Source organism: Notolepis coatsorum (assembly GCF_963971535.1).
Source record: "Notolepis coatsorum genome assembly, chromosome: 19".
Lineage (NCBI taxonomy): Eukaryota > Metazoa > Chordata > Actinopteri > Aulopiformes > Paralepididae > Notolepis > Notolepis coatsorum.
This window is the reverse complement of record NC_140183.1, coordinates 73332940-73355355: the sequence shown is the minus strand read 5'-3', so window position 1 is coordinate 73355355 and position 22416 is coordinate 73332940. Positions and strand designations below refer to the sequence as shown.

General features: G+C 45.4%; 1 protein-coding gene across 1 annotated transcript in view; it reads left to right on the top strand.

Moving 5' to 3' along the window:
- The window catches only part of nbeal2 (neurobeachin-like 2), a 138460-nt gene that overhangs the window by 105177 nt on the left and 10867 nt on the right, over window positions 1-22416 (top strand). The window contains 13 exon segments of the mRNA XM_084336699.1: window positions 1830-1966; window positions 2480-2587; window positions 3479-3574; window positions 5284-5408; window positions 6534-6674; window positions 13659-13789; window positions 13972-14081; window positions 14840-14957; window positions 18816-18913; window positions 19182-19295; window positions 19412-19498; window positions 19665-19774; window positions 22174-22346. Coding sequence (XP_084192825.1) covers window positions 1830-1966; window positions 2480-2587; window positions 3479-3574; window positions 5284-5408; window positions 6534-6674; window positions 13659-13789; window positions 13972-14081; window positions 14840-14957; window positions 18816-18913; window positions 19182-19295; window positions 19412-19498; window positions 19665-19774; window positions 22174-22346 — 1548 coding nt within the window.

Genomic DNA, 22416 nt, shown 5'->3' with positions numbered 1-22416 from the left:
TACATTTCCTGATGATTATAGATTTTTTCTCAGATAGATTCAGGGATAGTCAAACACACCGGTGCTGATGGGTGGAGGGGTGGGGAGGGGCTTATCTGGTCCAACCTGTTGAAGAACGAGTTCAACTCATTTGCACGCTCTCCCGGGGCCCCTCGACAGCCATGCCTTGCTTACATCAACACTGCTCTCAGAACAGTCTCGCTCTCCCGGGGCCCCTCGACAGCCATGCCTTGCTTACATCAACACTGCTCTCAGAACAGTCTCGTGTTTGTAGCTTAAGTAGTTACTGCTCGCTGCTGGCGAATCGTTGGTCACATTGCCGTAGTGATGTCTGTGTAAAAAAAGGACAACCTGGCATGCTGGTATGGGCAGGGTAATAGTAGAAAGACATAATTATAGGCAATACAATTAGATCTGAATATAAAAATATGAGAAAAAATAAACAGTGTAAACAATATAATTAACTTACACAATGTTGTTGTAACTAAGAGATTCATCTATAATAAGCACAACCCTGCTTAGCTTACACAATGTTGTTGTAACTAAGATTTGGTGGAGAAAAATAATACATACCGGTGTATATATATATCACTAATAACTTTTACTAATACGATTAAGATGAAAAAAACTAAAAAACAACTAACCTTCTTAGTACTGTATTTGACTATTTTGTACCTTACTACTATGCTACTATATTTATACTACTACTATGCATTATGTCTATACTACTAAGCACTCATGATGAACACTATTGACAAACGATGCCACTGAACCTCAGCTGCCAAAGATGCACCCTAACATGCTGACCATTTGTAAGTGGCTTTGGATAAAGGCTAAATGTAAATGATGGTGCTGTTGTGTTACACATGATTCCGGAACGCCCGCATGCCATCTAAAACCACACATGGGGGGGGGTCCTGCCGGGGGGGGCCCGGCGGTGGCTCAGGGAGTCGAGGCGCGGGCCACATTCTACGTACAACACACCGTTAGCCCCTTTCGGTACTGTAAGTCACGCCAACATCGTTGGACGAGCTAAAGCTCTCGTGAATCTACAGTGAATTGTGTAGATTCACAAGAGCTTTAGCTCGTCCAACGACGTTGGCGTGACTTACAGTACCGAAAGGGGCTCAACACCGTGGGCTTTGACTCCGGCTCATGACCCGTCAGTCACAATGTCTTAACATCTTCCCTGTCTGGCGTTCTCGACTGTATACCGTCTAATAGAAGAAAACAACCTTAAAACTAAATAATTTAACAATGCTATCACTGTGAACAAGATCTATAACAAGATCATTGGCGTATTGAGCCGTACTGTATTGTACCCATTCTGCAATCTGTTAATAAAGTTTTCAATCAATCAATCAGTCCTATACAGAAACAGAACCAGCTTTCCTTTGAGAGTTGTCAAAGCAGTTTTCTTATCAGTCTTGGACTATGGTGATGGTAATTTATAGGCATGCTGCGGCATCAACCATTAACCCTTGACCTGGACTATCACTCTGCCCTTAGATTTATCACTAATGATAGATCTGACACTCATCACCGTGTGTCCTTTATGAGAAGGTTGGTTGGCCCTCTCTGATTGACCTTTGTCAATCAATCAACTGATTTGTTAACCTTGCTTTTTGCCTCATCTCATCTCGTCTTATTGTAATGATTTTATATGCCTTTCTTTTGCTAATTTCTGTACGTACACTCGACGTGACCGTAAACGAGGGAAACCTCAGGTGCCTTTCGAATTTTAAATAACGGTTTTAGACTAAATGAAACAATTCCACTGCTGATAAACATTCCGTAGGGTTGTAATTCCCTTGCATGTGCTCCTCCAGGGATAGGGTTCGATTACAAGAGGCCTCTGTCTCAGCTGAGAGAAGTGCACCTGAGACGCTACAACCTGCGGCGCTCCGCTCTGGAGATCTTCTTCATCGACCAGGCCCACTATTTCATCAACTTCAGGAAGAAGGGGGTAATCTAGATACCATACGAGTACTTCTGTGTGTATCGTTATCATTATTATTATTATTATTAGAATGATATAGATGTGTGAAGTGTATGTAGTTGTAAATTATGCGTGAGACATGAATGCAGTTCAGCAGTTATTTTTCCACAGACGTTTTTTTAATGGCCATAGCGCTCCAGTATATAATTTAATTTCCTTTTGAAACTTTATTATCCCCAGGGGGCTTCTTCATTCTTGTCAACAGCATCTCATGAGAGTGGTTGGAAGAGGATGTATTAAGAACATACATAATAGAAAATAAAATAAAAATATATAAAATAGCACTTATTATGTGTACCTACAGTAATAAGTAAACAAAAAATATATATATATTGAATATATCTATATTGAATTTTCTTTTATTCCATATAAATAGAAGCCACTGCTTATTCTGTGCTCATGTTTAGATGTTTAGCTGATGATTATGTGGCGCCATATGAAATAAGAATCCACTTTTAAGACGTATCTCTGTCCTCCTAGGTGCGGAACAAGGTGTATTCTAGAATCCTGGGGCTGCGGCCTCCAAACCTCTTCTACTTTGGCTCCAGATCTCCTCAGGAGCTACTGAAGGCATCTGGGCTTACACAGGTGCTTCACTCTGTCCATTATCTACACCTGGGCTTACACAGGTGCTTCACTCTGTCCATTATCTACACCTGGGCTTACACAGGTGCTTCACTCTGTCCATTATCTACACCTGGGCTTACACAGGTGCTTCACTCTGTCCATTATCTACACCTGGGCTTACACAGGTGCTTCACTCTGTCCATTATCTACACCTGGGCTTACACAGGTGCTTCACTCTGTCCATTATCTACACCTGGGCTTACACAGGTGCTTCACTCTGTCCATTATCTATGGGCTTACACAGGTGCTTCACTCTGTCCATTATCTATGGGCTTACACAGGTGCTTCACTCTGTCCATTATCTACACCTGGGCTTACACAGGTGCTTCACTCTGTCCATTATCTACACCTGGGCTTACACAGGTGCTTCACTCTGTCCACTCCATACAGTTATTACATTATCTACACCTGGGCTTACACAGGTGCTTCACTCTGTCCATTATCTATGGGCTTACACAGGTGCTTCACTCTGTCCATTATCTATGGGCTTACACAGGTGCTTCACTCTGTCCACTCCATACAGTTATTACATTATCTACACCTGGGCTTACACAGGTGCTTCACTCTGTCCATTATCTACACCTGGGCTTACACAGGTGCTTCACTCTGTCCATTATCTACACCTGGGCTTACACAGGTGCTTCACTCTGTCCATTATCTACACCTGGGCTTACACAGGTGCTTCACTCTGTCCACTCCATACAGTTATTACATTATCTACACCTGGGCTTACACAGGTGCTTCACTCTGTCCATTATCTATGGGCTTACACAGGTGCTTCCCTCTGTACTGTAAATATTACATTATTTACTATGAACCTAATCTTTTTTCTTTTCTTTTCTTTAATTATAGAAATGGGTCTGCAGAGAAATTTCAAACTTTGAATACCTGATGCAATTGAACACCATCGCTGGACGCACCTACAATGACTTGTCCCAGTACCCTGTGGTAAGTCCATGGTGACGAAAGCCTAGCTGACCGAAAACGTAGCTAAGTAAATGAAAAAGATAAGTGCTGCTCTACTATATATAATACTGTATGAGGAGGCTTGTTGTAGCTGTCTGTTTTTTGCCTTTTACTGTTTCACCCATCCCCCAATTTAGTCTTCATGCCAATTCCCCCCTGGTCGTTGCGCTGCCCTACTGTCGGTCTGGGGAGGGTGTAGACTACCACATGCTGCCCTACTGTCAGTCTGGGGAGGGTGTAGACTACCACATGCTGCCCTACTGTCGGTCTGGGGAGGGTGTAGACTACCACATGCTGCCCTACTGTCAGTCTGGGGAGGGTGTAGACTACCACATGCTGCCCTACTGTCAGTCTGGGGAGGGTGTAGACTACCACATGCTGTCCTATTGTCGGTCTGGGGAGGGTGTAGACTACCACATGCTGCCCTACTGTCAGTCTGGGGAGGGTGTAGACTACCACATGCTGCCCTATTGTCGGTCTGGGGAGGGTGTAGACTACCACATGCTGCCCTACTGTCAGTCTGGGGAGGGTGTAGACTACCACATGCTGCCCTACTGTTGATCTGGGGAGGGTGTAGACTACAACATGCTGCCCTATTGTCGGTCTGGGGAGGGTGTAGACTACCACATGCTGCCCTATTGTCGGTCTGGGGAGGGTGTAGACTACCACATGCTGCCCTACTGTCGGTCTGGGGAGGTATAGACTACAACATGCTGCCCTATTGTCGGTCTGGGGAGGGTGTAGACTACCACATGCTGCCCTATTGTCGGTCTGGGGAGGGTGTAGACTACCACATGCTGCCCTATTGTCGGTCTGGGGAGGGTGTAGACTACCACATGCTGCCCTACTGTCGGTCTGGGGAGGTATAGACTACAACATGCTGCCCTATTGTCGGTCTGGGGAGGGTGTAGACTTCAACATGCTGCCCTACAGTTGGTCTGGGGAGAGTGTAGACTACCACATGCTGCCCTACTGTCGGTCTGGGGAGGTATAGACTACCACATGCTGCCCTACTGTCGGTCTGGGGAGGGTGTAGACTTCAACATGCTGCCCTACTGTTGGTCTGGAGAGGGTGTAGACTACCACATGCTGCCCTACAGTTGGTCTGGGGAGAGTGTAGACTACCACATGCTGCCCTACTGTCGGTCTGGGGAGGTATAGACTACCACATGCTGCCCTACTGTCGGTCAGGGGAGGGTGTAGACTTCAACATGCTGCCCTACTGTTGGTCTGGAGAGGGTGTAGACTACCACATGCTGCCCTACTGTCGGTCTGGGGAGGGTGTAGACTTCAACATGCTGCCCTACTGTTGGTCTGGAGAGGGTGTAGACTACAACATGCTGCCTTACTCTCGGTCTGGGGAGGGTGTAGACTACAACATGCCTCCCCTGCCTCTTTTCACCTGCCAACTAGGAGTTTCACTGGGAGAGCGTAACACGTGCTGAGGTTCACGCTATCTCCCCAGAACAGGTGCCCCCACCGACCAGTAGGAGTCACTGTGGCAACGACCAGGACTCATACCCCACCGGCTTCCCACCCGCAAACACTACCAATTGTGTTCGTAGGGATAACTGACAAAGCCGGAGGCTGACACTGGGAATTTAACCCGGGTCTCTGCGGTGGTAGGCGAGTGCTACACCACCCAGCCGCGCCTGCTCTCTCTGTTCTAATGGGCTTGTGTCTCTCTCCAGTTCCCCTGGGTTCTGTGTGACTACACCTCTCCAGTCCTGGACCTTGAAGACCCGACGGTGTTCAGGGACCTTTCCAAACCCATCGGTGTGGTCAACTCTCGCCACGCACAGCATGTTAAAGAGAAGTATGTAGTGTTATATATAATAGCCTAGGCCTAATCTCTGTTTCGTCAGGCTTCATGGTAGGTAGCCAGGCACGAAAGTGGGCTAGAAAAGGGCAGAGACACCATGGCCTGTCATCATACTACTAATCAGATTGACTACAAACCCAGAGTGAAGCCTGGCGCTGGAGCTCAGGACTAACCACGAGGGACGTTTCCGGAGGCAGGTGATGGCGTATTTCACTGCCTCAGGAATTCCAAGGTGTCATTAACCCAATTTCTTCAACAAGATGTTCCCCCCAGACCTACTGTGAAGCTTGACAAAATGGAGGTCTGACTACGCAAGATTAGTCTAGACCAGAAAGCCAGTTCCTTTTAAAGCATTATTATTCAGGTAAGGCAACACTAGCTATGTTCACACTGCAAGCCTTAGTGCTCAATTCTTATTATATTGCTCAGATCCAATTTATTTTGTTCGGATTCTTTTTTTTTATGTGGCCAATATCAGATTCCAGTGTGAATTGGTCACACTCCTGAACTGACAAAGAGCCTAATAAACAATAACTAAGATGTACGTAAATATGGAAGTCACCGTGGAGGCCAGCTAATTTGTGAGCAGATGATAATGGTGGTGAGGAGGAGGAGGTGAAAGAGAGACATTTCTTCTTTCAATATGCTTTCAAACACAGACCGGTTATGATACGCTTTGCTTGTACAGAAGTATCAGTACCCATATACTTCTCAGGTCTAACACCTCACTGGCCCTCCACTGACCACCTCCATCACAGCTGTCTTCCATGTTTGTATTCAGAGAGTGACTCCCGTCAGCAAATCTCAATCTACAGTGACGTAAAAGTTGCATGAATTCTGACTCTTCAGACTGAGGTCGCATTGCAAAAAAAAAAATCAGACCTGTATCTGATTTGGGACCACATTATGAAAGTGGCTCAAATCAGAAATGAAAAGATCAGATTCCATGTGATTTATGCTGTTCACACTGTCTGCAGTCTGAGCGTAGCCAGTGAGCCAAATCACAGTTTGCATTCATTCATCACAATGTGGTATTTACTAATATTCTCTGTAAAGCATGATTTATGTTGAGATGAATTATGTTTGAGCGTATTTCTTTTGTAACACGTCGTTCATCAGGTTTGAGAGCTTTGAGGACTCGACAGGCACCATTGATAAGTTCCACTACGGGACCCACTACTCCAACGCAGCAGGAGTCATGCACTACATGATCCGCATGGAGCCCTTCACAACGCTGCACATCCAGCTGCAGAGTGGCAGGTTGGTATGGCGACTGGGAAGAGATGTGCAATATGCCAGGTCAAATGTTATAAGACTGTAAGTGGTGCTGTAAGTGGTATTTTTGTTTGTTAAAATAAGTGGTCTACATATAAAAAAAAATAATAGCTCTACACTCCCGATAGCCATCACTGATACCCAGTCCCTCCGCTCTGCAGTAAACAGAATATACATTTTCTGGTATCCATTCCCACATTATCCAATCAGGAGAGAGAACTCCATGCACTGAAAAAAAAATTCTGACAGAAATAAGAAATAAAAATGAGTTTTAAGCAAATACTATGTGCTTGAAACAAGTAAAATTAAGCACATTTGGCTTAAAATTTAAATACATACCGGTAGATATATATGGTCCTCTCTCCTGATTGGATAAAGTGGGAATGGGATACCGGAAGATTTATTTTCTGTTTACTGCAGAGTGGAGGGACTGGGAGACCCATGTTACTGACCAAACACTCTATATCAGTGATGGCTGTCAGAATGTAGAGCTACTTAACACTTATTTTAACAAAATAATACCACTTACAGCAGCTTACCACTAAGTCTTTAGAGTTAATTTCTTAAATGCTTGGAATGGCAGACGGGTACAATGAGTACAATGCAATGTGTGAATGGGGGGGGGGGGGTTAGACTATTTGAAAGTAATTTGAGAACGCTAATACTCTGTGAATACCTGTGACTGTCGACTCGGTTTACGCCTCTGAAATTGTTCTGATGCGATGAGCTCCGAGCAAGTTGATAAAACATGTGAAACATTGTTTATCTCAAGTTGAGGAATCCACCGTTTGAAAAAGGTTGCACAATCTTGCAGCAGGATTGCTAAACATGGACATACAACCAGTGGTGCAGTCGTAATATGGGAACTGCCCAGACGCCACGCGCACGCGCATACATGTTCCCTCGGTTGCGCACAGAACAGATGATTATTATGCATAAATGTTTTAAATGTAATTGTAGTTACAATTTCTCTAATTGAATGAACTTAAACTAGAAAAGTAAATACAAACTAAATTAACAATGTAACTTAGAGTTAGTTTACAGAAGGACAGTTTCCTTCAGAGACTGAAGCACAACTTAATGTCTCATCCTTCCAGTCGGGACCACAGATCAAGCAACACCAGCTCTTCTCGTTGTTATGCTATCGGTATCCTATTATTATGCAAAGTCTAGGTGATAAGTGCCGGCCGGCGCGACGAGTCCAGTGACAATTGTGAACGCATTTTTGTGTGCACGCGTGCCGCGTGCCGTGCACATCCGCGCGCACTTCTGCCTCAGTGATCTACTACAACGGCGTGTAACGATAGGTTATGACTATAACCAAGTTCTGTTAGTTAGGGGCGATGCTTGGCATCACACTGCACTATCTCGCGTACGTGCACGCGTACTGAATAAACCACAAATGTACCTCTAATACCAGTATTAGTCTGACCACACCCCTCATCAGCTTACCTTCATAAGCAGGTGTGTGGTCACCTGCTCTCCTCCTTCCCAAGCTTTCACCACAAGGTGAGGACAAGGGCTGCAGCGGCCGTCTGATGCCAAGCATCGCCCCTAACTAACAGAACTTGGTTATAGTCATAACCTATCGTTCTGTATCGTTAGTGGCTTAGCTTGGCATCACACTGCACAAGGGAGGCCAAGCGGAGCCACTGGCTGACAAATACACCCCGCTGACAGCCCCCCCACAACCATCAGAACAGGGAGGGCCGAGCCCCCCCGACCCCCCCTAATGGCGTGTAGCCCCCCTATTAGGGACGTCACGGGAGGGCGACGGACCCGACCGTGCGAAGAGGCACTCAAGCAACTCAACGCACAGGGTGAGCAGACCGTGGCTTGACCCCACGACTACACACACGCACAACCCGCATGCCACCCGGGAACGAACGGAGGAACAACCTCGTTACTGCCCCCAGAATCACGGGGTCAAGGGCAAACCCAACCCCGTGGCAAGGCCGTAGCAGCGGAGCACGAAGGAAGACCCAGACCCACCAAAAGGACTGGACTCCCTAGAATGGGGGCCCGGAGAAGTCCATGATGCCAGCATCAAGACCCCACCAGGTGGGCACGTAGTGCCCCGCCCCCCACATCGCCAGCGTATTCGGACAAAGGCCCCTCAGTTACTGCACCTGGTATTCCCAGGCGGAATCCCATCCAAGTACTAACCAGGCCAGAACCTGCCTAGCTTCCGAGATCGGACGAGATCGGGCGTGTTCAGGTCGGTATGGCCGTAAGCCGAGCGGGCCCCGTCCCCCCAATAGTACACCGCCTGGCACACTGACCCTGCAGAACAGGCAGTCAGCATGGCCGTAAGCACACAAAAAAGGTTAACCAACGGAAGCAGGCAGCGCACCGGGGAAAAACCAGGCAACAGGCTGTTAACCCTAGCCTGGAGACTGCGGACGAGACAGGCGCCAGAGGGGACAGCTGAACACAGCCGCCCCGGCGGAAGGAGCGTAAGCTGGCGGTGTTGCATGACCAAGCCTCCATTTAACAACCCCCACCCAGAGGGGTCGAGGCAGAGAAGGCTGACACGATTGGCAGACGTCATGAACGTGCAGGGGCACCCTCAAACGGTGAACCCGGGAGTTGACACTGCTCCAACACACCAGGGAATCAACCACCTCGGTGTTACCCAATGCGGTGGTTGTTCCTATAACCCCTCAAGAAAAAACTCCAAAACACACCTGCGGGTATACACCGGCTATACCGCAGTACAAGTGTTTCAGTTTCCAAAAAGGGTTAACCCAGGCCTACGGGTCGCAAACATCACTTCGGACCGGGCCTGGCGGTACGGGAAGCACAGGGTCACCAGAGGAGGTCAAAAAACCACCCCCACAGGCCCCTCTTCGCCATGCGTGAGAGAGGAGCGAAAAATAATGGAGAACCAGCCCCTAAGCACACCGTACCTGGTATTCCCCGGCGGTCTCCCAACCAAGTACTAACCAGGACCAACCTGTGTAGCGGCCGAGATCCGACGAGATCGAGCGCGTACAGAATGGCATGGCTGTAAGCCATGACGACAGTGCTGAGTAAAAACATACCCAACCAGGGTCTCCATAGCGCTTAACCCTGTGACACCCAGACCGACCTGGCATTTTTCCCCCTGAAAAAAGCCCAAGTCCCTCAGGGTACCAGAACAGCAGATCTGCATCCCCGGCGGACAACGGGTTCAACTGATCTGGACCAGCGTGACCAGAACCAGTCCCGTGCCCTAACCACGCCGACATGCCAACTCCAGGAGAAGGGCAGATATGCGTGTTGATCTTAACATGAAAAGAAGGCGCCACCCAGACGTTCGGACGAACCGCGCCTGGTGGCCCACCCCAAGGGCGTGAGACCCCACTACATATGTTCAGATCCATCCCGTCATCATCCCCCAGACATGAACGAGAATCCGTCGACAACCCACCCAGGTCATGGGATGTGGTCGTCGGAAGAGGAAAAACCCCCATCTCAGTTGCTTTATAAAAACGCTGTTTCAACCACAAGCAACCAAGGCGTGCCAGTCAATCGCCTGTTTACAGCGAGCTAGCACTATACGTGCGTCGGGACACACCCCCATCAATGAACAGGCTATTTAGACCTGTCATTGAATCCCCAAGGCGCCCAGGGGAACGACAAGAGGGGTGTGACACTCCCTAACTCCAACACTTCTGGAATAGAAAGAAGGAAGCATCAACAGTATGTATCCCAGTCTACACAGCCGGGGTAAAAAGATTTCACATTTTTACATCCCACCACCCTCCCATAGGAAAGAGACGGGGATCCCCAGAGAGACTTCCCACGCGAGCTGTACAGATTGAAAAGAATATATTGCACCTTGAGCCATGTAAAAAACTGGTTTTAGGGCCTCCGGGGAAGAGGCACTGAACCCATACACACTCAATAAACGAATTGAATCGAATATACATACAATAGAAAAGGACCCTTCTAGAGGGTCCACTCACTTTGACAATCTGAGGAGGAAGGCTCTGTACTCTGATGGAGGCTTCCTCACATGGAAGAAGGAGTCCGAACTCACAGAAGGCCTGAATAGGCGCTTGGTGAGGAGGAGCCCTGACCACCCCCCCTGAAAACAGATCCATCACATGGACCTGAACAGCACACGGAAGTCCTACCAACAGAGACGCGCACGGTGACGTACTCTATGGCCGGGGAATTCCTGCGGTGCACACGCCCAATATACCAGGCCGTGGGACCAGGAACTCCCTCCCCCCCCCCCCGTAACGTGCCGAACCGCCACGTGACGGGAACCTTGAAGGACAGGGGGTGTACCCCTGACCGACAGAACAATGGGGAGAGGAAAGGTTACCAGTTCACCCCTTTACGACCCCACACCCATGATACGACGTAACGACAAAAAGAGAATATGACACAGTCATAGTCAGCTCTATGAAGCGTTTCACAGCTCCACACAGCGCATGAGCTAACCTGCTATCTGATTTTTACTAAGGAAAAACACAGAATAGAGAGGGCTCTAAGAACCCCGGTCCAACATACACATGTGCTTCTGTGGCCAGTACAACCCAGTTGTAGGTCACATGACACACACAACCCATCATCACCTACAAAAAATGGCAAAAACACTCAACAGAGGAACGCAGTTTTTTTCACAATGAGAGAATACATCATTCTTGATTAGTATCGACCACAGGCCTTGCTAAGCACACATGACAGCAACCAAACCAATTTCCCTTTAGGAAATAAGTTTCTCCAGCAGATTTAGCACAACCTCAGCAATCAAGCTAAGAGTTACATCGTATCCCTACCACACAAAAGACACAATTAATGCACAACATGTCTGATAGGAGGTGATAAAGTCCCCAGGGAACCGGGGGGGAAAACACAATCCTCCTATTTTACCCTCAATACGGCCAGTTAAAACAGGAAAACCTGTTAATGTGTGAACACACTGTTCATTGTCATTACAGTCTGAGAAAGAACATTCTTTTACTCACTTGTCACCAAGCATAGCTTCATAGGTTAGTTGCCTTAGTAGTGAGTACACGGTACACATAAACACCATGATGTTTCTCACACAACAACCAGATCAATACATCACGATCTGCACGGAGAAGCTAACTGCCAGTGACAAAAACAGCTCACACATAACCCGCAACGTATCCTAAATGCATTGCAACAACACACGTTTTGGGAAAAAACACCGTTATTCACAATACATTTAGCAAAGTAAAACCAGAAGACGTGTTATGAGGTCTGGTCAACCCCGTTCCTACCCGGAACGCAGATCAGCGAAGTGCAGTCACAAGACACCGTAGAACACAGCCGTCCTGTGTTGTTCGATCCGGGCAGCGTCGCCGCTCCAACCAGTCGCTACAGTCCTCTTTGTTGACGCAATCCCCGTCCAGGCTCAGGGCAGGGTCGACGAAACATCCCCTGTCAAGGATGACGTCGCGGTCAAGAGTGTAAAACATGTTAAAATCAAAGCACGTTCAACAGAATAGCATCAAGCTAACGGCGATCAGAAGCGAGCTCCCGGCGGCGCGCGAGAAGCTAAGCTACCCCGCGCCAGCCATGGCCATAGCAGCAAGCTAACGTTACCTAGCGACCACGACATGCTAGCCCCGCAGCTAACAGCTGACTGGCTAATAGTAGGCCTTAAGCAGGCCATGCAGCGATCCAGCAGGCTAACGCAGCAGTTAACAGCTGACTGGCTAACCGTAAGCTATGAACATGTAAACAATGACATAACACTCACCCAGACAGGCCGCCGTTCTGAACCTCTCCTCACTTTTTAAGAGAAAAGAGAAAACAAGATGTCAACACCGCTTCACAACGGTGACTTTACCACATCCGGCGGAATCAGCACAGTACCAACTGGCCTGTGTAGCTGACTTCGAACATGAATCTGCCGCTATCGCACATTACATGCACATATCCCCTCGTGAAGGAATACTCTCATTTGGATATGAAAGATGGGGCCTTAACACGGTGACAGAGAGAATCCACTCGTCCAGAACACACAGGGATCACCAGTGTCAATGGTCGCGGCCCACTAGTTAAAACTATAATGGTCTCCAGACCAAGGCCTTCTGTCGCCTAGGCGGCTAAACAAAGGACCCTAGCCTGGGGCCGGTTTCCATAAACTTTGTCAAGTAGCCCCCATAGCACTAACTGACAAGTGGAGCCCGCCAGCAAACACTACTCACCCAACCTGGAACGCACCGCTTCTCACAACAGCGGCATGTCCGACAGTTCAGCTGTGGCCTGACAGGTTTCACCCCAACAAACACAGCAAGGAACTGCAGTTGAGAAGCATGCAGCGGCGTGCTCCCAATACGAAAACCGGTGGAGGGTTTTTAGAATGATCATCATCTTCTAGACACTCCAGTACGAAGACAATATCGCCGTATTTTCTCGAAAATAGTGAGAGAGAAAATAAAGATATGATGTCAACGTATCCTTGTTTCCCAAGCTGTTCCTAATCCAATTTCTTCCATCATGGTGTCAAGTGTGGGGATCTACCGAGGCACTTCTTCCTTGTGGTGAAAGCGAGAAGGAGGAGAGCAGGTGACCACACACCTGCTTATGAAGGTAAGCTGATGAGGGGTGTGGTCAGACTAATACTGGTATTAGAGGTACATTTGTGGTTTATTCAGTACGCGTGCACGTACGCGAGATAGTGCAGTGTGATGCCAAGCTAAGCCACTAACGATACAGAACCGCGTGTGTGCACGACTGCATCGCTGCATACAACTCATTATGGAATATCATAATGTGTAAAAAATGTGTTGGAGCTCAAAAAGGCCACTTTCTTTTTTAGAATCTGTATATTTAAGCTAATTGAATTAATTTAAGCAAATTTCTCCAAATGTTGGCGTGTTCCTTTAAATATTTTTCTTAATATCTATATTCAAATTGATCTCGATGTGGATTTGAAGCATTTTGGAATGAAACCCTTCTAATGTCTTTGGCCTCTGTATCAACACGCTTGTCTCTGTGTAGGTTCGACTGTGCGGACAGGCAGTTCCACTCCGTGCCAGCGGCCTGGCAGGCTCGCATGGAGAGCCCTGCCGATGTCAAAGAACTCATTCCAGAGTTCTTCTACTTCCCTGAGTTCCTGGAGAACATGAATGGTGAGAAAACCGCCTCGCAGATGTAACCTTAACCGACTTAAACTATTAAGGGGGAAGATTGACGGTTGAAAGGCACCTTCATCTGATTGTCTTTGCCCAGACATGAGCAAATGAATGCTCCTTGATGTATCTCGTTTCACGATGCAATCTGCTGTCCCTGCTCCCTGTGTGTTTGCGTGCAGGCTTCGACCTGGGCTGCCTGCAGATCTCACACGACTCCGTGGCTAACACGCTGCTGCCTCGCTGGGCCTCCTCGAGGGAGGACTTCATCAGGAAACACAGGAGAGCATTGGTGAGAGAGAGAGTTTCAAGTTCAAGCTTTGTTTTATTTGTCACATATAAAGTACATGATGTACATGCTTCATACAGTAAAAAAAGTTAAAGGGGAATTAAGTCCCAAAACACTATACAAATATACAATATACAATAGTAAGTTGTAAGAGAGAGTAAGTAAGAGAGAGAGAGCCAACCCTCAAAAGTCATTATTCAGTTTACATGACATTTTATGCAATTATATTGCATTTATCCTGTGTTGATTATGCAGCAGGGGCATAAATTAGGAAAGAGCTGCCCAGCATGACACAGGGTCTGGTGTATGTATGGTACATACAGGGGAGTGACACAGGGTCTGGTGTATGTATGGTACAGGGGAGTGACACAGGGTCTGGTGTATGTATGGTACAGGGGAGTGACACAGGGTCTGGTGTATGTATGGTACATACAGGGGAGTGACACAGGGTCTGGTGTATGTATGGTACAGGGGAGTGACACAGGGTCTGGTGTATGTATGGTACAGGGGAGTGACACAGGGTCTGGTGTATGTATGGTACAGGGGAGTGACACAGTCTGGTGTATGTATGGTACAGGGGAGTGACACAGGGTCTGGTGTATGTATGGTACATACAGGGGAGTGACACAGTCTGGTGTATGTATGGTACAGGGGAGTGACACAGGGTCTGGTGTATGTATGGTACAGGGGAGTGACACAGGGTCTGGTGTATGTATGGTACATACAGGGCAGTGACACAGTCTGGTGTATGTTCCCCCCAGGAATCCGAGCATGTCTCCAGTCACCTCCACGAGTGGATTGACCTCATCTTTGGCTGCAAGCAGAGAGGCGAGGAAGCGGTGGAGGCTCTCAACGTCTTCTACTACTGCACGTATGAGGGTAAAGACACCGAACACCTCGTCTATCAAAATGTTGTCTGGCTTCGTCCTGGATTCCTCCGTATGATCATTTAAAAAGGACGTGATGAAAACAGATGAAAATTACACCTATAGTGTAGCAGTCGTACGTTCGTTTTTTTTCTTACTGTATCACCAAAAATGTGAGAGAATCCGTGTAAAGTTCTGATTTTTACATCAAGATGACTTGTTAATAAATCACAACTTTGGCTTGGATTTGGTTGTAGGTAAAAAATAATTAGTGTGTAACAATCTTTTATAAATGAGGTCCCAGGTCTTTCGCTGGGAGCGACCGAGGAACTAGTGGAGATCAATCATTTTATTGGCTTGGGTCTATTTCTTTCGGGATGACATCCCACTTTGATTTGTTGAATTTATGCAAGAAGTGCTTTACTGCACTTATGAGACTGAGACAGAAGGTGAACACCGGGGACTTCATTTATCAACATGTCCTTTTGATTTTACCCTAGATTCCTTTCATACGATCATTTAAAAGAATATGATAAAAACAGATCATACCTATAGCATTCATTCTTTGGATAACGATATAAATTAGTTTTGGGCTTTACCGTATCACAGGAACTTCATTGTAAGCCTCTGTTTTCGACATCAAGATGACGTATTAATAAATCACAACTTTTGGCTCAGATTTGGTCTTAAGTTCAAAATATTTAAAGAAATACGCCCCCAGGTCCTGGAAGGAACCAAGGAACTAGTGAAGATCAATCATTTTTATTGGCTTTGCGTTATTTCCTTATGGATAACATCCCACGTCAATGGATGTACGACTTTATGCATGAACAGTGCTTCGCTTTGTCCTTGTGTCTGACCCTACTGTTTTTTTTAAATAGCGAATGTCTCTAACTGACTAACTGACTCCCTATTGTTGAAGCCTGCATGTGTGAATGTCATAGCCGGGTGCGGCTTGCCTAGTCTTGTCTTTTCTCCCCTCAATTTAATGTTTATTAGGCAAAGTTAATCAAACACACATTCTAGATATTACAACTTTTTCTCCCTTCTCCCTTCAAATTGTAAATTGTACACTGAGTAAGACATGTAAAACGTCTGTATATACCGGTATACATTTCCTTTTTGTCCCTTTCATTCTCTCTCTGGTTGTACTCCCCCTGCCCTCCCCATAACCAGTAGAAAAACAGGGAACATATACACCAGAATTATATCCCAATACTTTAATACTTTAATTAATAACACTTACTTACCAAATATCTGAAATGAGGAAATACATTTAAAACGACTAACCTCTTTTACTATTATGCACTTTGGTACTAAGGAATCTACCTTGCCTATATTATTACCTAGTAGGCCTACCTACTATGCTACTATGTCTATACTACTACCTACTATGCTAGTATGTCTACTCTATACTACTATGCACTCAAGACTGTAGCACTCAAGTTCGACACTATTCTACAAACAATCTTACCTACTCTTAGCTGCCAGAGTTGTACCCTTCCAGCTGACTTGTTGTACAGAACTTGTAAGTTGCTTTGCATAAAAACGTCACCTACATGACTAAATGTAAATATAGCCGCAATTACTCAACACATCTAAGGCCTCTAAGGCAAGTCTAGCCTCCTCTTCTATCTCTTCTAGACAAGTCGCCATATGTCTGTTAATTGTGCATTCTGTCGTCTCAGCATGAAAGTTATTTTTTCCATTACAAAGATTCCTTTAACTACTGACTGCCATGTGTCATATAAGTTGGAGGATTTGGAGGATCTTTTTTATGCCAGCTCAGTGTTATTGCTTTCTGGGCTGCTGCAAGGAATTGCATTAAGTAGGCCTATATATTTGTCCTGCTCTTCACTATAACAAGGAGTACCGTATATGCTGTTGGTATATATTTCCCTGCTCATCACTATAACAAGGAGCAGGGGTGTAAAAAGTACCCAGAAATTATACTTAAGTGAAAGTATGGGTACCGTCTCAAAGTCTTACTCAAGTAAAAGTCAGAGTATCTGTCTAAAAACACACTTGAGTAAAAGTAAAAAAGTTTCTACTTTTAAATGTACTCAAAAGTAAAAGTTTAAACCTATTTTTTATTCCGGGGCAATGAAATGTTCCGTTTTGTCCTCTTCATAACTCGTACTATCGTTTGTGGCCATCTTCTGTAGCTTGTCACTCTGTCTATTCTTCTGATAGCAGGTGTTTAATCAAAAATCCCTGCTTTCTAGTCTTGCACAAGGATCAGCATGGGTATGGGCGGGTTAATTTTCCATTGATGGGGATTTGATTGGCTGTTTTTAAATAAAGTGCGGCCGCAGGATTAATAACGTTAACAATAGTTTGGCCAGAGAAACAAATGTTTGTACTTTTGAGATTTGTACTTTGTACTTTGTAGGTCTGCATTTTAAATGTGAGAAGTAAAAAGTATGTTTTTTTTCCTCTGAAATGTAATTGAGTAAAAGTACAAGTATACAAACCTAATAATACTTGAGTAAAGTACAAATCCCCCAAAACAGTACTTAAGTATTGTAACAAAGTACAATTACTCAAGTATTTTACACCCCTGACAAGGAGTATATGCCATTGGTATATATTCTTCTGCTCATCACTATAACAAGGAGTATATGAGGTAGGTATATATTTCCCTGCTCATCACTACAACAAGGAGTATGCAGTAGGTATATATTTCCCTGCTCATCACTATAACAAGGAGTATATGCATTAAGTATATATTTTCCTGCTCTTCACTATAACAAGGAGTATATGCATTAAGTATATATTTGTCCTGCTCTTCACTATAACAAGGAGTATATGCAGTAGGTACTACTGTATATATTTCCATACTCTTCACTATACCAAGGAGTATATGCTGTTGGTATATATTTCCCCTGCTGCTAGGAATATATGCAGTACGTATATATTTCCCCTGCTGCTAGGAATATATGCAGGAGTAGGTATATATTTTGCCTGCTGCTAGGAATATATGTACGGTAGTAGGTATATATTTTGCCTGCTGCTAGGAATATATGCAGTAGGTATATCTGCCTCTGGGATAGCCCCCAGGATGGCCTGGGTAGCTGGATAATGCTCTGTATAGCTTAATTATTGGTCTCTTTGTGTCCTGTCTGTCTTGAATCTTTATTCGTTTTCATTTTCATTTAATTAGATTAACTGTTCAATTTGAATTCCCGATCCTCAACGACCGTGTGGATAAACCTAAGCTTTAAGCATCTCCATCTTTTGCGTCTAGAGTTAAATTTTAGGGGTGTAACATTTTTGATGAGCAAAACTTGAGACAATGCCGACACATCACCAAGGAGACGGACAGTCCGGTGCACCTCTCTCAGTCAGTGACTGGAGCATCTGATGAAGGCATTGGAGTACAGGCTATCTAGAATCCAGATTGGCCAGACGCTCTTAGTTGACAAGCTAACCAGTGGTGCCTATGAGGTTAGGGATGTGAAAAATTTATTAGAACTGTATTTTACTACTCCCCTGCTAAATAAACCTGGAGATGAGATCTAAAGTTGTAAACATGTTGTTGGTGGCGAGAGAGGCAGAGTCTAACATCCTTTGGCCACTTGAAGGAGAACGATGCTCTCATCTGGTGCGTGGTGAAGCCGTTCAGAGAAAAGGCTTCAGTTTTATCTACATCAGCTTTATAATGTGAAAGGGTTCCAAATTTGACTAAGCAATCCACCAGTCTCGGGACTGAACTTAGAGGATCCAATATACATAAACGAATAGGTCGTCTGCATATAAAGAAAGTTTGTGGATTCAGTCGCCTATCTCTATCCCTGTGGAAGTGCATCATCTCGTATTACTTGTGCCAATACTGACCCTACTCTTGATTCTTGTCCGGCCTGATCTGTAGGTGCTGTAGATCTGGATGCCATTGCCAACGAGACGGAGCGCAAGGCCCTGGAAGGCATCATCAGTAACTTTGGCCAGACCCCCTGTCAGCTACTTAAGGTCTGACTTCCATCAGACTAATTTACTGCCACCACTGGCTTTGATTATTCACATTCATAATTTACAACCACTCTCCATGAGCAGGAGTGTCTGCAAAAAGAAAAGCCATAAATTCCTTCTTTTTCCAACTCTCTGGCTGGGGGTTTCTATAGAGGTGTCTATGGAACCGCTGTAGCACTTTCTATAGAGTTCAACCAGTTCATGGACCATTTGGGTTTTCAAACTAATCTGAGCATCTTTGGATCTTTGTTGTCCCATTTCCAAATAGGAGCCTCACCCTCCTCGTATGTCGGTAGAGAATGCGTCTAGGCGGCAGGCCCGCTTGGATACTCTACCCCCCAACCTCTTTGAGCAGCTTGACAAACTGCGGCCTTTTGTGGAGGTAAGACCCACATTTTCTCGAGCAGATCCATACCTCCGTCACTCCCATTCCATTAAATCATAAATTCACAAGATTTTCACGGATTTGCTTTGAACCTTTGCACTTCTGTGTCTCAGGTGGTGAGCGATGGCCATCCCCTGATCCAGGCGGTAGTACCGAAGATCCAGAACCGGTCCTTCATCATTCAGGGCTCGGATGTACTGGTACGGTCCCTGATATTTTCTATATATTAGGCACTGCAGAAAATTAAGAATCGCAATATTATCATAGTGGGAGCTCTCTGGTGATTCCCACCCCAAGCCACAAGTAAAGCTACGTATGGGAAAGCATTTAGTTTCATATGACTCTTGTTTTGCTTTATCTCTCCAGGTGACTGTGAGTGCTAATGGTTTGATAGGGACACACAGCTGGCTGCCGTACGACAAGAACATAGCCAACTATTTCACTTTCACCAAGGACCCCACTGTGGCTAATCCCAAGTGAGTGCCCTCAGTCTGCTTGCCAGTATAGTGAATCCTATATTAAGCAGGACACAGTTGAACAACATGTGTGGGGTCTCTATCTCTCTCTCTCTCTCTCTCTCTCTCTCTCTCTCGCTCTCTCTCATAGGTTCTGATATCTGTATAATCTTTTATCTGCTTCCAGATCAACTAGACTTACTTTTATTTGCAGGCTTTTAAAGTCATACTTAATTCAGAAATATGTTCCTGGCTGGTTCAATGGACTTTTATAGTTTTAAAATTCGAATAAACATGGAGGATATAAACACTGAATAAATCTGCACGAGAACTGCTTCGGACTATCAAATGGCCACAACTGTTTGTATTTTTGACCCTTGAAATGTTTTCCATATGAATTTCCTCCATGTTGACCCTTTATCACAAGTCATCAGCTTACTCGACTGAAGACACACTTCTTCAATCAATATCTGAACTGAAAAATAGAAAAAACACTAACCTTCTTACTGTCATGCACTCTTCCTATCCTACTAACATACACTCAACACTATAGCACTCAAGTCTGAACACTTTGATGAACATTGTTACTCAGCTGATAGAGTCGTACCCTTCCTGATGACTTGTCGTACAAAACTTGTACAGTAAAGTCGCTTTGGATAAAAGCGTCAGCTAAATGACAAAATGTAAATGTACTCCTTCTACAACTCTTAATCCTGCTTTCATCCCTTCATCCCCTCATCCTTCATCCCCTCATCCCTTCATCCTTCATCCCCTCATCCTACCACAGGACCTAGCATGTCCTACCATGCTCTGTAAATATCCAATCCAATCCAACTTTATTTATAAAGCGCTTTAACAGCCACAGGGGCACAAAGTGCTGTACAGAGGAGCATATTAAAACTATTAGCAGCACTAAAAATAGATTAAAATAAAACAAGAGTACCAAAACAGAGATAAAAAAAACATTAGGTAAATATAGGCAGCAATACAAGTTAAAATAGATCAGAGTACTTAAAAAAAGAAATATTTAAAAGCAAAGGACACAGTAACAAAACGATACAACAACAACACAGTAAGACAATAAGATCATAAAATCAACAAGCTACATGAGCTAATAACTCATGTACATATACCGATATGCCCTACTTTGTTTACTTGTTTTATTGCACAATGTCGTTCTATTGGATTCTTATTATATATTACTACCGTAATTCCTCTAATAGTAACCGGTATTCAATTAAAAACCGGGTCTCTATTAATGACCGGGTGCGCTGTTGAGCTAAGCAATTATAAGCCGGCCTCCTAATACAAGCCGGGTTTCATGTATATTAGAGGAATTACGGTATTTCCCTCAACGGATTTACCATAGGCAATATATTTTGTTATTGTTGTTATATGCTGGCCTGGCTGTGCAGTAAATACCATATAATGGTATGGTGTTAATGTTTACCAAGGGAGTAAGCCTACCTCAGAATTGTATAAAACGAAGTTATTATTATTATTATACCAGTATTGTGATTGCACTATTTTACTTTATTTAACTTTTTTTGACCACCTGTAATTGCACTGTTTACTACCGTATTTCATACAGTACTTGGTTTCAATAAATGAACCCAGTACATTTTACTGGGTTCAAACTGACACAAAATGTTGATTTATTCATTATGATCTGTTTGAAAATTAGAAATATAGGCCTCTCTCTTATACATGCCTCCTCCTAATACAAGCCTGGTATCCGCTACAGTTGAAACAAATACAAGCCGGGGTTACTATATTTATTATTACGGTATTGTATTATGCACATCGTTGCGGGCAAGACCCCCCGCATTTCATTGTATACTTTTTTTTTTTTTTTATCCACTTTTTCTCCCATTTTCTATATTTTCTCCCATCCCAATTTCGTATCATCCAATTCAACCCTCCCCTGTCACGAACGCTGTTTCTTGCCTCCCACAAGCCGGCTGCAATGTGGACTAAGTCACATAGCACGAGTCCCCTCCGGTACTTGAGGTAACAGCAGTCGCATCTTTTCACCTGCGCAGCTCGATCTCTCAGTGTCGAGGAGTAACGCGTGGGAGGCTCACGCTGCCCCCGACACTTCCTGATTCTACTGCGCAGGCGCACCAACCGACCTGTAGGAGTCGCTGTCCACAAGGCCCGATCCCCACCCATCAGTTTCCCACCCCCTAATACGGCCAATGTGTATTAGTACGGACGACCAGCTAAACTGAAAGCAATGTGGAGCGCTGGGCTCGAACAGGCAAGCCCAGCGTCTCCGTCATTCGTGGCGAGCGCCTTGCCCACTACGCCACGTAGCCGCTTGCATTTCATTGTATACTTGTATGCCGGGACAAATAAAACTCTTGACTTGACTTGACTATCCCTCCACCCCTTCCTCCCACCCTCCGCTCACGATGCAGGACGCAGCGGCTCCTGAGCGGACCCTTCTCCCCCGGGGTGGAGCTCAGCGCCCAGGTGCTGGTTGTCTCCAACGATGGCCGCCTGCTGTTCAGTGGCGGTCACTGGGACTGCAGCCTCCGTGTCACCCAACTGGGCAAGGGCAAGCTGGTGGGCAGGATCTGCCGGCACATCGGTGAGCTCCCGCGCCCACGGACCTTTTCGGGGGAATTCTGTTGCTAGGGGAACAGCTTTTTTTGGCCCGA